We start from the raw sequence: 18,206 nt of genomic DNA, 5'->3' as shown, positions 1-18,206 counted from the left end.
CACCCTAGCTGATAGACTGGTTCAGACGTGGAGTACAGCATCCCCTTGAGAAACCACACATGCCCTTTGACTGCCAGATATCTGCAGTGCTCTGTGAGACAATGAAATCAAACATCATGGCAACAAGCACTGAGAAGAGCATCAGCTCTGGGACTGCACATGCACCCACAGGAAAGCTTGGCCACTGCTGGCAGCCTTAAGCACAGTGAAGGGAGATGGGAAGGACACAGGCTGGACCACGGCTTGCTTTCCCCTCTGCTCAGTATTTGCAGCAATGAGCATGCCCAAACAAAACAATTTTGATGAACAGATGAGCAGGCCCTATGCCAGCTGCTCTTTCCTGTGATCAAATGCACCAGAAGACCCTCTGTTCATCTGCAAGCTGAATCTTTCCTAAAGCGTGAAAAGGCCCAGGATTGCTAGGGTCAGTTGACACAAACTGGAGAACGCTCCCTGCTAGGGCTCAGAAGTTATTCATCTGGAGCCTCAGTGATTTAGCTTGACCTCTGTCTGAAGTGGGGGCAGTGTAAGTAGCCCACTTCCCTCCCCAAGTCCACCTGATCCACTCTTGATCCAAAATGGTTTCTAACTAGACGGCACCCCTGGCTACCCAGACTGTAGGCTGTGGGAGGAAAATCAGCAACTGGAGCTCCCTCATCACATGTGCAAAATGTTGTCAGGCTGTGGGATCACTGTCACTGCCCCCCAGTTTTAGAGTTCATCCATGTGCCTCCTCCATGGCTCACCAAAAACCTTACCTGAGCACCTGCTAAAGCTCTCACTTCTCCTATAGGCACATGGTTGGGGGCGATCTGATGAGAGGATCTCTTGTTTGCATCAGAAGGGGGAAGAACATTATTTGATCTCTGTGTTAAACTCACATTATCATATTCTCTGCAGGTAATTTTGTTTTCTGTTTTTATAAATAAATCCTGGGATGTTGAAATGTAGCAACATTTTTGCCTTTTCCAAAGGTAAATATTTTCTGTTCTTGAATGCTGTGTGTTGCCTGTGTAAGAAACTCCAGAAGTTTCAGATGTTGGCATTCCCCCTGAGGTCTCTTGTGAAAGCTTTTGTCTGTGTTGTAGCACATAGCAATGAGAAGTTGTGTCTTATGCAAAGGGGCATTCCTGGTACTTCTTAGCCACAGAAGTCACAGAAATATTTTCACTTTTTTCTTCCTTCTTTATTTGTTTCAATTCTGTTTTGTTCCTGCATTGTTCACCTTTTTATCTGAGCTCATTTCTGTATGAATGTGATTTGGATGATTCACAATCCACCATCTCCCAAACAATCACTGTAGGTATTGACAAGTATTTGGCAATGTCAGCAGTGAACTGACTTCAAAGTTGAGAGTTATGAAATTAAACTACAGGCTAGGCTTCATGAAGGTTTTCATTAAGGTCTTCATAGAGAATTTCAACAGCCAGCTTTATGTTTTCCTTGCCTTCAATTTCAGAGTCCACTTTCAACTGGAGGACGTGGGTTTGAATAGCACAGAAATGGGGACAGAAATGCTTTGAAGTAATGAAAAGCTGTTATTTATGCTCACTCCATTATATCAGTATAAGAATTAATAAAGACACAGTACCAGTAGAGGTATGAGTTCTTTAAAAAATAAGCCTTTATACAATCACCTAACCACTGCAAGCAGATATGTAGTTAAAAGTCAAAGGGCCCTTTATTTATTTGGTGGATTAGTTCATTCAGGCCAGCTCTCCCTGTGACACTGAAGCACAAATGCTGTTTTATTATTGCAAATCAGCTGAGAACTGTGAAATATTAAAAAAGCACAGCAGGACAGGAATGTCCCACAGTGTCCATTAAAACTGCAGGGAAAAACATACCCTCTCTTCCAAAAACAAACAGCTCCAAATCCATCTTATCATCCGCATAGTTTCTGATTTAATTTGGATGTATTATACCTTGACACCAGCTTTATAGAATGCTTTCTTAGTTGGATATTTCATATGTGAAGGGAAATTTGTCCTACCAAGACCCCTCAGTACAAACGGGGGAGAAATTCTATGCTTCTTACCAAGCTGGAATGCATAAGGTGCCAAAAAAAGCACAACTACTGAAATGAGGGGTGTCTGTAAGAGTTGAATCTACTTGTAATTGCTAGAGGCACGTGTGTGTGTGTGTGTGCGCTCTCAGTGATATGTGTGGGGGTGTGTGTATTCCTGCAGCTCCATCTGTATCCTGGCTTGTTCTCTTGCTTCCTATCCAATAGGAGGGAAACCAGTTTAGTCCACCACGAATTCCCTCTTCTGATATCACCAGTATCTGCTGTATATTGAAGGGGAATATGAGGAAATAATTAATGTTTAGAAGACAATCTGAGAACCACACATCCAGATTTGAGAACCAATTTTTTTTACAGGTGCAATGGACAGTTTGGTTTTGTTTTAGTATGAGATCAGCTGCAGAAATGACATGGACATCTGTAAGACTTTTCAAGAAGAGGAATTACCATGGAATTATGAGCGTAATGTCTTGTTTCTTTTTTCTCCCTGCACCCCTGTCTGTATACACAGGAGCTAACGCATCTGCTCCCGACCAGCTGAGCCTAGCACTAGCCTGGAACAGAGTAGACATCGCCCGCAGTCAGATCTTTATTTATGGGCAACAGTGGCCGGTACAGTATATATATATATATATATATATACACAGCATCTTCTGTTGAAAACGCTTTGAACCCTCCAGAGTATTAAATCCATTCTGTTGGCAGTGGTGGCTTTAGTGTGGCTTAAAACACACCGGGTCCTGCCAAACACATGGCTCCCAATCACAGCTGCTGAAGGCAGACACAGTTGCAGAGATGGTAATGTGTTCTGTTGTCTAAAGAAATGGTGACATCTAGCGATGCCTTAAGAGTAGAAAACCATACCTCTGAAAAAAACGGGAAGTACCAGATTTATACCACCAAGCATGATTCTGCAATCTGAGAAAAACAAGTGTACAGCCGTGTTTTAGTGCTAGGCTATAAATTCAAGGAAAGTCAAAGCGTCTTTTTTCTCTTCAAGCAGCATGCTTTTGTATGCAAATACTGAATTTAAGGTTATGATTTGGCATAAAAATATGCCACACAGATGTTGGAAGTCAGGTAGACTGCAGGAGCTGATCAGCAGTGTCGCTGCAGATGGGCTGTGGCTCCAGACCTCAGGTGGTGTTAAGTTTGTGCCCACTGCTGTTTTGCATCTATCTGCCTGCTCTATATCTGTCCTATTCTGTGCTCCAGTTGCTCCCCAGCTAACACCATTCCCAGGGAGGACCAGGGGCATAGATTCTCTTCAGGAATGGTAGGGCTGTAAATGGAGGGGCTATTGAACACTGTGTCAGGCAGAGGAGGAGGAGTCAACTCCCAGATTGTGCTGCAGCTTTTACAGGGACAGAAGTCACCCAGAAAAAAAAAAACCAGAAAGCCTCGATCTTTACCTTTATCTCCTTAAAGCCCAACTTATCTTGTCTCAGAAGTTTCAATGGGACCACAATAGTCATTACTGTGACACTTGTTTCATCACTGTCATTAAAATCTCACATGCTGTCATTACATGAGCATTTAAAATTCCCTCTGGAAAAATTATAACAATGGGAAAAGCTTCTGTTTAAGTATCCTTGCTTTAAATGTAGCTTTCTGCAGCTTGCTGCCCATAAAAGCTAGTACAAAAATCCTCGCCTTTGCAGTTATGGAGTGAACAGGACTATGTCTATGATATTGTGCATTGTATCATTTTGACATGTATGTCAAAACATAAGAGGGATTTTAATGGCACTAAACTGGCCTTACTGTTATCTCTTCATCACCACATCATAGCAAAAATTTGCATAAATTCTGCAAACTGAAATAATTTTGCAAGCTAAAAGCTGGAAGGATGAGGTAATTTCTCATCATTCTAACTCCACCTGACCTACAAGAGATAAGAAGGAGGGGTTTTGTGTGAGTAGACCTCTTGCATTTGGGCCTTCAAAGGAATGCAAATTGTGAAGCTATTTCTGTTTCCTGGGTGTTCAAATTTCCCTGAGTTTCCACACCACAAACAAAAGAAAACTCTAGAAAAAACAGAACTAAAGTGATTTTGTGTGCACATAACAAATAAATCCAATACAAATAAAATGTTTGACAGGAAAAGAAATAGCAATAATAATGACATGGTGAATAGGGTGGAGATGTGGTCACCAGTCTGGGTTCCAGTTCCTTTGTCCTAATCTGTTTTTCCTAGAGTATGTTAACTAGCACTCTGATATTAATTTTTGAAATGCAGCCCTGAGTCAGAAAAAGCTGTTACAGATTAAAACTGTGATTATCCCATTTCAAGCATAGAAGAGCAGCCCTCAGAATTTTGTCAGGATTCCCTGCTTGTGCTAGAGTGACTGAACCAGCTGGATGCAGCCTGCCACGCCCAGGAACAGCTTCAATTAATCACTTGCTTTGCAGGTGGGCTCCCTTGAGCAAGCAATGCTGGATGCACTGGTGTTGGACAGAGTGGATTTTGTGAAATTACTCATAGAAAATGGAGTAAGCATGCATCGTTTTCTCACCATCTCCCGGCTAGAGGAACTGTACAATACGGTAGGGCCAGCCTAAGGCAAATTTTCTGTCTCTATATTCACTGTTCTAGCTCCCACTTGTATTGTGATGACATGATGATGATGCACAAAGCAGTCAACACCTGCTGCAGAAATTTTTCAGTAGTCCATATTGTCTCTCTTGCTTGTCTCTCATATAATGTAACGTGTTGTGTCTTGCCCACATAATCTGCTGTATGGATTTTGTAAGACATGAACTAAGCCTCACACAGTACCAGCTAATTGCTTGTCATTGTAATTCCAATGACAAGCCTAAGATTTAGGCAGGTAGCATTGGCTGGAAGACACTAACTGGCAAGTTAGGACCATACAATGGTGTTATATGACTCCTGACAATATGGTTTCAGAAAAATCATCCAACTCTTAATCAGTCTCTGTTATAGTGAAGGACTTTCCCATGCCCTCACTGAGTGTTCCAAAAATTATACCTTCGACTTTTAAAAACCTGTTTTCAGGTTTTTAATCCTTGCCATTAAAATGAATATAAAACTGCACAAGTTCAGTTTGCTTCTGAATTCTCAAATGCAAAACACATTCCAGCATTCACCCAACTTAGGTCGTAGTTTAGAAAGTTCAGACTTCCTATGTGTTATGAAAAAAGTCTTAAAGCACTGTCTAGTTCTTAGAATTCCCAGTTTTGTGTGTTGGAGAAAGTCTGTGATATGAGTGTATCTCTTTTCAAAAAGTTTTTCTTCTGCCAGGTTGTTCAAAGCCCTTGCCGTCGCAAGCTGCCACACTGGGCTGTTATCCAGAGGTGTTGCACACTGATGGTGACCAGAAGTCAGTCTTGCAAAAATATCAAACATGAAAAGAATTCATTAGATTTGGGCAAAATGTAGAGAAACAGGTATCCATGTCACCCTAGAGACAAATTCCCATCTGATCTTTGATCAGCTTACACTTTGCCTATGGACTAGCACCCAGGTATTAAGAACAGAATGCCTGTGAGCTTTCTTGCAACAGGGATAAGCAGTGTAGTTCTTGTACTAAAGCCAGCTTTTACAGGGAATAAGTTTGAGGGAAGTCTTCAGTTCTAGAGCTACAAAATTGAACTAAGTTATTGCTATAGAAATCAGCATAAATTTTTTCATGCACAAATTCTGAAAGATCCGGGCTGTGAAATGCCTAAACTACCAATTATAATATATGATCAAATGCATCCATAGTAGCCTTAGCACCAGAAAAATCACAAGGCCAGTTAAAAAACACCATATTTCAGCATGAGACCTAGGAGTGGCCTGTAAAGCTACAGACCATTGAATCTTACCTCTGCCATGGCAAATTTGTAAAAATAGGACAAATTATAGAATTCACAGACAAGGGAATCAATTTTATGTCAACAAAGAGTTTACCCAGCTTCTGTAGGAAAATTTTAAGCCTTAGAAATCTATTACCATTTCTGCAATCAACATGCAGGAGAATAAGGATGTTGTACTTGGTCCCCTTTTTTTCTTGCAAAACTGTTTGACAATATTTTAAAGCTTCAAAGGCTACTAAAGAAGTATAGCCATGGCATAGAAGATCAGGGACACTTTTGGTTTAAAAACTACTTGAATGTTAGAAAACAGAGAGAAGGAATACATGGTCTGTTTTCACCACAGAAGGACATTATGACCAGGGTCATTGAAGAAGACCCTGTCCTGGGACCACAGCTGTTCAGCTTGTTTATATAAGATCTGAAAAATGGTACCTACAGAAGAGACAATAATGTTCACAGATGATTTAGAATCACTCAGGGTAGGAAAATCTGAAGCAGCATATGAAGAATCACAGGTAAGTCTCATCATGCTCAGAGATGGGTTTATGTAAAAATAACTGTTGAGAAGTGCAGAGCAATGCACGTATGGAAACATCGACTCTACACACGTGCAATGATCTCATCCATCATCAGCTACGACCAAGAAGACCTCTCATAAAAGTCTCTTAAAATATCAGCAACAGTCAAAAACAAAGCAGAAAATAAATTAAGATATAAAAACAACAACAACAACAATAATAATAATAAAATTGAAATTGCGGTGTTCCTCTTCAGAATATTTTTGCAATGCCAGCTGGAGTCAAAAGAAGATTGGACAAATTCACACACTGTGCATGCTGCATTCACATACATGTGCATTCACGGACAGTGGCTTTCAGATGAGACAGGCTCAATGCCAGGCTCAGTCTCTCTGAGCCGTCAGTGATGGAAGTGTGCAGGAAGTGCTGAGACTAAAGCAGCTGGTTTTCTGTCTGTTCTTTCCCAGAGGTTGTGCATGTTGTGCTGTGCTCCTGGCTTTTCCAAGCCTAACCTGGTACACAGGACTTCAGTTTTCATCCAATACAGTAGTTCTTAGGGTTTTCTTATGGTAGAGTTTTCTACAAAAGTGGGTTCAGGTGAAATAATGCTCTTGTAATTGTTTTGTGTTTTTTTAATTGATAGCACTGCACAATTTAAGTTCTCTCAGCTGCCTGATTTCTAAACTACTAAGGTGAGAAAGTTATCCTAACATTTACATTTTGTGCAAACTATTTTTTTCTTCTTCATTTGTCCTTTGCAGAGACATGGACCATCCAATACTCTGCATCATCTAGTCAGGGATGTCAAAAAGGTAAGAGCCCAACAGACGGTAGGTTGAAAATAATGCCATTGCTTTTTTGTAGCTAGATACAGTCTCAGTTTTGCATGAGCTTTCAGTCAGAGCCTTCTCCTTCCTGCCAGTACAGAGTGTCCTGTTTGTGTGCTCCAAATATGAACTTTTTGCATACTAAGCACAATTAGCAAGTTATTTGGCTTGCTTTCTCTGTGGTTTTAGATGCTTGAGTAATAGTGTGTCTGCTGCCATAATTGTAGGCTCTTACATACTGTGTGGATTTATGCTGTTATTTGTATTTTTCCATACCTGCAACTGTTATTAAAGCTACTTTCTGTGTTGTTAGTTTACTTCCAAGCCTGTAAAATAGCTGTTACCTGTGTGCTGGATCCTGCCTTGTTTAAACAGTTCCTCATTCTGTATTGTGTGGTACGTTGTAGCTGTCTTCCTCAGCAGAAATACAAAAAATGAGTAGTGCTACTTTCCCCTGACCCTTATCATGTTAATTTCAAGAGCCTTGAATTATAAAAATCCATTAGGAGAGCAGGACAGAAACACTGAAAGGTATAGTGGCAGAAAGGAAATACCAAATACCTTTACCAATGTGCTCAGGATTAAAAATGTTACAGCAGCTGCAATGAATTGAAATCCCTTATCCTTTAAATATATGGATCAAGTAAGGAGATTGAGTCTGCAAACAACCTCATCAGCTTGAATATTCTCCCAAAGTATGTGCAGATTACAACCTTGCACATTATGTAAGTCAGACCTCAAGGGTACCATACTTGAGAAAGGATATTTCTGTACATGGGACTAGATAGAAAATTTTAAAAGGAGAGGACATTTTTTCTAAGAGCACAGGTTTTAGTGGTTTCTTCTGTCAGTGACAGCTGAACAGAACTGAAGTCAGCTAAGGGAGGAGAGTGGCAATGTGTCATAGAGCATCTTTTTATTAAGTAATTCTACAGAATAGTCAGTAGCATGTTTAGGAAGGTTCTGGTGGTATTCTTTGGTTAGTCTGTTAAATGGCGTCACCATCGTCCAATTTTGAGTGACCATTGAAAAGTTTGAAACACCTACAGAAGAAACCATGCACAACAAATCCCCTTGGAATGAGCAGAGTAAAGCTAGAATATATTTAGAATGGATACTGCTCTTGAAGCCCAGGTTTCCAGAATATTTTTTTTACTAAAAACGCAGTCATTTATGTAACTCTTATGTATTTGAAACAAGCATCATCTTTCTTCTAATTTAAAGTATTTACCTTTCCAAACTCCTTCTCTCCCCCAGAATCACCTTTCCACGTCCTTTTTCAAAGGCATAGCAAATTGTATGTTGAGTAAATAAGTAGTATCAATCTTTTTTCTGAGCCTCTAACTAAATACGTATTTTTGAAGAAACTCTTGGAAAAAAAAGGCTTCAGGGTAGTCAAAGATGATCTGTACTCACAGACGTATATTGATAGACAATAAATAAACTTACCCTATATTTGATGACATTATTTGTTCCACATTGACTTCTAAATATTAGGTGATGGTTATCTTTCCTTAAATTTATCTTTCTTTCCTCTGAGCATATCTAAAATCTTCAGTAATTCCAACTACATTGAATCAGTTTTATGAGCATAGGTGAAGACTTTAAAAGTAGACAGGCTGGTGCAGCTCTTTAGCACCTTCAGGAAAAAAACTGCACCTCTGGGTCCGTATTTCTCATTTTGTCAGTGATGAGGAACAGCCATGGTTCACAGGGAGAAGTGACAGCTCCCCACAGCCCTGCCAGTGGAGCAGATCCCTTACCAGTCAACCAAGCCATAAATCAGTCAGCAGATCCGACAACAGTTTAAATGAAAACACCTCCTTGGAAATAACTTCTGAATCGACACATCACCATTTGACAGTTAGATGGCCCAGCATGCATAAAAAAACAGACAGACCATTCTGCTGATGCTAATTTTTTGAGTTTATGTATATTTTGATGCCATATACCTAGCCTCTTGGATTTAATTACAGCATCACAGAATATAAATACAAAAGTATGTCATACATCAGCTTGAGGCAGCACCTAATCAATATGAAATACACAATATGAAAAGCACACTGTGCTTTTACACATACATCTCAATTTTAAAACCTGCACTATTTAAAACGGTGTATGCTAAAAAAAATTATTTGCATCTGGATCATTGTGGATTCTCAGATAGAAAATGGATGCTTAAAAATCATAGAAGCAGTAATTTACTACTATTGTACTATATAGCTGTATAAATCAATAGGATGGTATTTTGTTTTGCTGTGTTTTCTTTTGTTTGGTTTTGTTTTGTTTTGTTTTGTTTTGTTTTGTTTTGTTTTGTTTGAAAGACAATCTTGCCTGCTTCATAAAGCAAATAATTAGAACAACGGAAGTCACACTATCACATTCTCTTTGTGGCAGCCTGTAGACACACATGCACAAGCAAATACATGGACTCACACATATTATTTTCCCACACAACAGTATATTTTCCCTTTGGATTTCTAAATACTGCTGTGAAGACTGATAGCCTAGGCAGCATATTGTAAAGGCCTGGAGGCACAATCTTAAAGAATTTACAGTAATCAAAATGTGCATATATTTTGCATGTATTAACAAGACAAATTATGATATAATGACTCTGCCTCATATCACCTTTCAGTCCTCTCAGTTCCGTAAGTACATAGTGGGACCAAACTGCCTCCATTTTTTGCCTCATGGCCACTTTGACATCTCCTGTCAAAAGTCCAGAATTTAACATGTAAGTTTGGCTTCCTTCCATTGACCGTACCCAGGCTAAGCAGAAGGAATCAGAAAGTGGCTGTGCTGGACACCCTGTCTGCAAGTGGAGGTTGCCCTCTACAAATTAAAAAAAAAAATAAAAATCCCTCCCTGCCTCAACTAGATGATGAAGATCAGTAGAAATTAACAGATGGAATTTTTTTCTCTTATGCAAAAAGTTGTATGTAATTAACAGATCTCAATTCCACTTCAGGATTATTTACATTTCCAGATTTGGACTACTGCTGTATGCCTGCATTTCCAGAGAACAAACTAGAAGTATACAGAATTTTGACATAATATTTTTTCCTCAGCATGCAAACTCAGAGGTTTGATACTTGGTGACACAAAAATGCACTTGAAGTGAAAAAAGTACTACAACTGACTAGCTACAGTTTAAAGCTGAAGTTTCTTCAGGAGAAGAATAGTGCATTAACGTTGAAGAGTTTTCCCCAACATTAGAAGATCAGATGATTATTAACCAGGACACCTATCTTACCTCAAAATCAAAGTTTCTCCTCTGTCATTCTTTTACCATCTAGACTGCAGTAGAATTATCTCAACCAAATTCTTGTTCTTGGCTTGTTCCTGGGGCAGTTCTGTCCCACTTGCACCACTGTGCTTCATTTACAAGCGTTCTTAGCACTGCCAGGCTAGTTCAAGCTGTCTGCTGATAGAGCAAATGCTTTGGCATGTGTGTAACTCCTCTCACAAGGATGGTGCTGTTTTCTTTACTAGGGCTTCTCACTTTGGAAAAGTAATGTTTATGAAATGTGTATTTTTGCTGTGGATTTGGGAATTTTCTTAATGAAGCGTTTCAATATTATCTGTGAGGTTTAGATGCATATTATATCAAAGTTACTCTAATGGAATTTTTTTTCCTAAATTTTTAATTAAAAATTAGAAATCAGAACTATATAAAGGAACTCACCCTTTGTAACACATGTAGCACCCTGATGCCTCTTGCTCTTTCTTAACTGCTCAAATATTTTTTGCCACTTAATAATATTAAAGCATTCAGTTTGAGTGAAGGCCTTAAGATAGAAGGACTCTGTTGAACTACAATCCTGCCTTGGAGCTGCAACTCCCATTTCTGCTAATGCTTTCATCCTTGTTCTAGTAGAATTATCACTTTACAGATTCTGGAGAGAGAAGAACATTTTTGGCAGAAAAACCAACCAAACTAACCTAGAAGAATTTAATTTTTTGATTTAATTTTTAGGTTTATTTTTCATTTTATTTTTAGCTGTTATTTTTCTTTAAACTGTTCAGCATATGTGTTACCATGTACAAATTATCTAAGCTAATACACATTCCTGCAAACCACAGCAATTCCCCCACCCATCAAATTAGACAAGATTAGGAAGGCTGCAAAAGGATGTGCTAGGGGACATTACTTAAAAATGGTTGGCAGCTCAATTTTTTCCACTAAATTTGCTTGACTTTCTGTCCCTTTGCATGCCAGCTGATTGCTGAGCGTGGTACACCAGAGCACTGCCTCCCTCTCTCCCTCCTGAGCCTTTTTCAGTGTGCTGCTTGTACCGTGGTAGCAGGGCTGGAAACAAGCCTTGCTCTTCATGGCTGAGGCAGAAAAGGAAGAAGGATATTTGCATCCACTTTTTCTCTTCTGTAGAACCAGTTGCCATCTGCTCTCCATTAGTGTTTCTCTGCTCTAATCTAATAAGCACATCTCCAGAGAAGCCAGACAGATATCTCCAGACATGCAGATATTTCCAGCAAGACATGACAGTCATAAAATTGCTCCATTTGAGTTACTGACCTTCTTCTAATGAACAAATAAAAAGAGCTACAGGCTCACTGTAATTGGTGCTGTACATCATTATAGAAAATTAGATAATTTTATTACTGTGCACTGAAAACTTTTGAAGCTAGGAGTTAAAGTTTTCTGGTCCTTCTGCAGTGTTGACTATATAAGATAATTTTTTATTGGAGTAATATTCCCTTTTTCTAGGCTACTATTCAGAGTACACAGAAGGATAATTTATCTCTTTTTACACTTTTTCTCTTTTTATTTTGTAGTCATATATTTTGCACAGTGACGTACAGAACAGAGACTGTTCTGTAAGTCTGAAGGGTTTCTTAGTGAGGTCTGTAGAGCCAGGTGATCTATTCACAATTTGCTGAATCATGCCTTCTTTTCTGGTAGGGAATGCTATCAGAAACATGAACTGTCATCCAATCAACTCAGAAGCAGTGAGTTGCAGAAGGAAGCAAACTTTCATTTGGGTTAATTCCCTTCCCGTTAGTCCTTTTCCTCCTGTAAAGGGATCAGAGTTTTCCTTGAGGAGTTCCACTGGAGGGAATAGAAGAGCAGGTGTGCCCACATGGGGTTTTGTTCCTCCATTGCCAGAGACCTCAAGAGACTTGACCGGCACATCAGTGAGTGCACCCCAGCCTGAAATTGTTCTGGCCTATGAGGTGCCCCATTGGGTTTACTGCAATGGGAGAACAGATGTGCCCCATTAACTCAAAGCAAGTTCATGTGCAGTGAGAGACAATCTGTTACTGAAATCTTTTTTCACAGTTTTGCAAGCCAGAAGTACTGGAGAACTCATAACCTTAGTGATGCCATTTTCAGACTTGACAGTGAAGAGAAGGAGGGAAAAGGAGGATGTGTGCAGGGGAGTTCACCTTAAGAGGACAGTGAGATATGGATATATTTGTCATTCTTCTTCCTTTCAGGTTGAAAGGTACATGCTGAAGACATCATATACATATACATAAACATAGATATATAAGAATATCTAACAGAGGATAAGAAAGGAAAAGAAATGGAAGGACAAGTATTTAGGCATCTTTTCCAGGATCCTGCTAATGACCCTTGCCACAAACTCAGTTCATTTCTTGTGAGACAATCTCCATGGCTCTGCTGGAAATTACGTAATTAGATTATATGTTTAAAGGGGCTTTTAGTAATATATGTCAGGAACTCAAGTAGGAAATATCTGGAAAAATTGCTAGGCCTGTAGTTTTCTTCATAGACAAACCCCAAAATAATTAGCCACAGATATTTTGTTTATTACAACTTCCGTACATACAGATGCTTTCCTCATTCTCGGTGTGAAACTAACACAGAGGTGTGTATTCCTTGAACATAACTCCAAGACTGAGTGCTAATAGACTCTCCTAGCCCCTAGAAACTAGCGATAATAGTAGCTCATGTACTGTGTAAGTCCTCTAGAGTTGTAACACCACTCCTCCTGCACTGTCTTTCCTGGAACATGGGAAGGAAACACTGCAGAATGGGAAGGAGCTGGTCCCATGTCCACAAAAGATGCTGCATTATGTCATTTCACCATGCCTTGGCAGTTCAGATGAGGCAGTCCAGAGAGATGCCAGCAAAGATGTGAGATGCCGGGACAAGTTGTGGGTAACTGCTGCAGAAAAGGTGCTGTCTTGGAGAATTAGAGTCCAGCAACTGTGCCTGACTTTTCAAGTGTGTCGATCCTCATGTTTTTGTTTCTGCAGTCATGTTCCTTGTTTTCCCAGCTGAAGAATATGAGTACTGTGTACTGACGTTATCTTCTGTTACTTCCAACAAGTTCTTCACCTTATTTAACTTATGTCTTCTTTCCAAGCGAGAATATCCAGGTTTCGGTTGGATCTATTTTAAGGTGAATTAATTAACCAGCATAATAATAAATTCCTGCTTTTACCTATTTAATTTGTTTTATTCTAAAACCATTATAAAGTATATTTAACAATGCCAGTAATAAGCTTTTTTTCTCCCACCATCCCTATTTTCCTTGCAGGGAAACTTACCTCCTGATTATCGGATAAGTCTGATTGATATTGGATTGGTGATAGAGTACCTGATGGGAGGAGCATATCGCTGCAATTACACCCGAAAGCGGTTCAGAACACTGTACCACAACTTGTTCGGGCCCAAGAGGGTAAGAAACAAGTTATTTTCCATCCTCATGACTGTACCAACTGGTAGGGATTACCATAGCTTCTTACATGCTTCCAGACTGGTGGGGTCCAATGTACATGCTCTTCATTCTACAGATTGATTTCCATTATGTACATTGCAGTTATCTCACCATAATGCATCACAAGCCAATCACAAGCTATGGTTTTTATTAATTTAATGAAAAATTGTTGCATTCTGCTGCCCATCTGAAACCAGCACATAAAACAGTCTCCTCATAAAACAGTCTCCTCTGACTCTAAAATCTGTAATTATGAGTATTCACAGCTTTTAAAAGACAAGTTGTTGACCTGCACAAATGATAGTATAATTCTAACTCCTGAGTTACACTTGAAGAACTTGAGCATTGTTAGATGCATTTCCTATCTTACGGCTCATCTCCTGATTGTGATGTGAAGATTTCAGGGCAAAGAAACCCATAACTCAAAACTTAATTAATTTTTTTGGATGTGGCTCCAGCAGTCATTGGGCTCATGGCAAAACCACTGTTAAGTATTTTTGTGGGTTCCACTTTTGATGAATTATAACACTGTGAATACAAAGTAAGGTCTTTCTAAAACACAAAAGCTGTTTATTGGCATCCTTATTACCGCTGAACCAATCCAGCATGAGTAGAAGTCTGTTCGGCTCCTCCCAGTAAGATTAGTAGCTCCTTCTTTGTCTATTTTTGCCTCGCATTTCAGATTTTAGCAATGCAGAGCACTGAATCTAGTAATAAGAGCTATCAATAGCAACAGCTCTGTGAAATGGTTGTAGACGGCTGCCTGAAACGGGTTTGTGTCCTTTTGCTTTGACACTTCACATTTGAAAGGGAAATGATTGTAGCTGCTGGGAGAGACTTCCTTCCCATAGTCACTCCATTGAGAAAAGCATTTGAGTAATGATTTCACCAATGCTGAACCAACACTCAGAGCAGCACCACAACAGCCAATAAAAGTGTTCCAGGGTAGTGGCCAAAACACTGTTGTACGCCAGAGAAATCCATTCATGCCTTATCAGTGGTCCCTATCACTTTCTTGCTAGAACAGGCCCTAACCAGATGTAATTTGTACCTGAATCCAAATGTATGTCTTATGTTGTGGTTTTGGTGAAATAATGTCAAACTCAAGTTTGAAATAACTACATATATGTAATTATTTGATTGGGGGAGTGGGAGGGGGGGTGTGGGGGAGGTATATGTATATATATAAAATACTACATTATATTACATTATGTATATATTATCTATATTATATTGTATATTTTTCGTCACTCTACATGCATTTGTATATACAAATAGTTGCAGCTTTTCATCACTATTCAGTGAGAAATAACATATTTCTAACTTTTTTTTGTACAGCCTAAAGCCCTGAAGCTGTTGGGAATGGAGGTAGGCAACCTGTGACAAATCTTGAAGTCTTTTCCTTCTTTGACAAATATAAACTATATCCAGATAATGTTTAAATTCACTGTAATGAAAGCATAAATTGTATTTTTCGTCCAGATAGCATGTTTACACAAGGGACAGATTAAGAAACATTTCTTAATAAAAGTCCAGGAGATAGATAAGGAAAAAGAGCGCTCTAGCCCACCTATGGATTTTTTTTTCATGAGGATTAAACAAAATGTTTCAGTCTGGCAGGACAAGCAGAATTTCAGTCAGATAGCATCTAACTTTAAAACGTGTTCAGAGAAATTAAACACTTGCAGAGAATGATGCAGAAATCTTCATGTAGGCCGAAGTTATCTCAGTTTTATTGGCCCTATTGGCTACGCCAGTGTTTGAAGGGGACAGTAGTATTTTCATGTTTGTTTATTTTATACAACAACTTTCATTTTGCTATCCATAGACATGGGACAGAATAGGTCGGCTCAGATGATAAAAGAAAAAGCCTAAAATAGGAAAGAAACTGAAGGCAATAAAAACAACAAAGGGATTGAGAAAGAAGGAATAAACATGCAGAATAGGAGTAAAGAAGGCAGATTGCTACCTTTGTAAGGAGGTGAAGGGAGAAAACACAAGAATAAGCATAGAGGGAGTCTTCAGCAGATCAGAACATTCTCTGGATGTGTACTTTCTGGAGTGGAAAGAGGCAGATGCATTACAGCAGATATTACATTTGCAGTGAACTCTTAGCTTTATTTTAGTGGTGGCTTTTCCAAAATGTTTCTGGATATTGTGTGATTGTACCCTGTGTTATTAGGGAGCAAGAGCAATTCAGAGTGACAGTCCAAGGCTCTGTTTCCCTGATTACTGACTTCTTAATTACAGTGTATGCACCAATACCTTTTTTATTGTTTACCTATGTTAAATATTTTGTACAAAAAATGATGAAGGGGCTGGCCTGCAGAAAATGTGTTTGCCATCTTAGGTACTGATTTCAATGAATTGTGTGAATTGATTCAGTTACTTGATGAAAAAAATTTCTCTGCAATTCCCACAGGATGATGTCCCTTTGCGTCGAGGGAGAAAAACAACAAAGAAAAAAGAAGAAGAAGTTGATATTGATATGGATGACCCTGAGATCAATCACTTTCCCTTCCCATTCCACGAGCTGATGGTGTGGGCTGTGCTGATGAAACGTCAGAAGATGGCCCTCTTCTTCTGGCAACATGGGGAAGAGGCTATGGCTAAAGCACTGGTGGCTTGCAAGCTCTGCAAAGCCATGGCCCATGAAGCATCAGAAAACGACATGGTGGATGACATATCCCAAGAGCTGAACCACAATTCCAGGTGAATTTCCTTCCATGTACACTTTCCTGAGGCGGGGGGGGGGGCGGGGGGGCGTGCGGGGGTAAGAAAGAGGGAAGAGAGACTTCTGAACCTGCCTAAGATTCTAAGATTTTCATATCGGTACCTTGCTTTTATTTCTAACTTGTAGGGGAAGTGCAGTCCCTTTAGAGAAAATCTAAATGGCTTTTAAACAATCTAACTGCCAGAGTAGCAAAGTTGTTACCAATATAACTTCTGAAATGAGAAGATGTCAAGACAGTGAAATATCTATATTGTTTATGTGTTCTCCCTGAGGCCTCAAGAGTCAGACCGCAACATTTCTCTGTGCTTATTCAGGATACTCTGTACATACCAAGCAGAAGAGTTACTGAAATCCTTATAAGCATACCATTCAGACAGAAGTGTTAATTAACCAAGAGATCATGCTTAGGTGAGCAAGGCAAGATACTAGATATTAAAATTTTAGAAATTTAGGATTTTAGAAAGGATATTGGGTACTCCTTCTTCCAGGAGACTTGGCCATGAAGCCATGGGCAAACAAAAGAGAAACAATCCTTTAAGCTGCAGATAACCAGATGATTTCAGCTAGAAAATGTCAGGGGAGGTGGGCAGGGAGGTGGGAGCAGACAGCTGGTAGGTGTGGGTGCTCATCACTGCTAAGTTGGGGCACTTATTTATATGCCTCACATTAGCCACTCACATTTGAAAATGTGGGTTTCCGTGTGTACAGTCAACATCACAGTTTGCATGATGGAAGGTGATGTGCCCTGTGCAGAGACTGTCAGTTGCAGACAGGTGTTCTGTGCATGAGGCTGTGTGTGCTAATGGGAGTGAACAGATGTCCCTCTGTTGCAGGGACTTTGGCCAGCTGGCGGTCGAGCTGTTGGACCAGTCATACAAGCAGGACGAGCAACTGGCCATGAAACTGCTGACCTATGAGCTGAAGAACTGGAGCAATGCCACATGCCTGCAGCTTGCAGTGGCAGCCAAGCACAGGGACTTCATTGCTCACACTTGCAGCCAAATGCTGCTCACAGACATGTGGATGGGTCGTCTCCGGATGCGAAAAAATTCTGGCCTAAAGGTCATTCCTGTTTTAAAATAAAATTAACAGTCAGAGAATTCTAAGAGATGATGACAGGGTTCGCAACAAGTCAGTAATAACTGTCTAAATTAACCCTATTTCAGATGTTTATTTGCAGTGATATTAAGCAGGGTTTATTCTTCCTGTGTTCAGTTTTCCAGCAGGGGCTTACCATAAGCCTGAGTTCAAAGCACACAAATTAGTTTTTTTCATTCCCTTTCTTGAAGTCCCCTCTGATATCATTTATGAGAATAAGAATTGAGCTAGGAGGTTAGTGTGTCACCCTGCCTGTATACTTGAGGAGTTAGTCAAGAGTTTTAGAGATAAAAAAAGGAAAAGGAAGTGTAAGTGAATTAAACATTAGTGAAAGGTGCTGATCAGACAACCTTCCCCAGAACATGCCAAGCAAGAAGCACAAATTCCCTTGCAAACCCTCGCAAATCTTCCTGATGGCATCGGAAGGGACTACTTTAGAGTGTCTAAAGAGTAATTCAGTTTTCAAACCTG

General features: G+C 39.7%; 1 protein-coding gene across 5 annotated transcripts in view; it reads left to right on the top strand.

Annotated features, from left to right (window-relative positions):
• Positions 1-18,206, top strand: part of TRPM3 (transient receptor potential cation channel subfamily M member 3) — a gene marked incomplete at both ends in the record, with an annotated part of 386,193 nt that overhangs the window by 323,663 nt on the left and 44,324 nt on the right. For 2 of the 5 annotated variants that reach the window (XM_082301542.1, XM_082301544.1), the window contains 8 exons: positions 2,538-2,638; positions 4,439-4,573; positions 7,128-7,178; positions 13,550-13,585; positions 13,724-13,864; positions 15,242-15,271; positions 16,326-16,615; positions 17,471-17,699. In XM_082301542.1, coding sequence (XP_082157668.1) covers positions 2,538-2,638; positions 4,439-4,573; positions 7,128-7,178; positions 13,550-13,585; positions 13,724-13,864; positions 15,242-15,271; positions 16,326-16,615; positions 17,471-17,699 — 1,013 coding nt within the window. The remainder of the gene's footprint in view (positions 1-2,537; positions 2,639-4,438; positions 4,574-7,127; positions 7,179-13,549; positions 13,586-13,723; positions 13,865-15,241; positions 15,272-16,325; positions 16,616-17,470; positions 17,700-18,206) is intronic. The other 3 variants (XM_082301543.1, XM_082301546.1, XM_082301545.1) reach the window with 3 other exon arrangements.

Source organism: Coloeus monedula, assembly GCF_965178545.1.
Source record: "Coloeus monedula genome assembly, chromosome: Z".
Lineage (NCBI taxonomy): Eukaryota > Metazoa > Chordata > Aves > Passeriformes > Corvidae > Coloeus > Coloeus monedula.
Note: the sequence above shows the minus strand (reverse complement) of the source record. Positions and strands in the feature narration are given on the sequence as shown.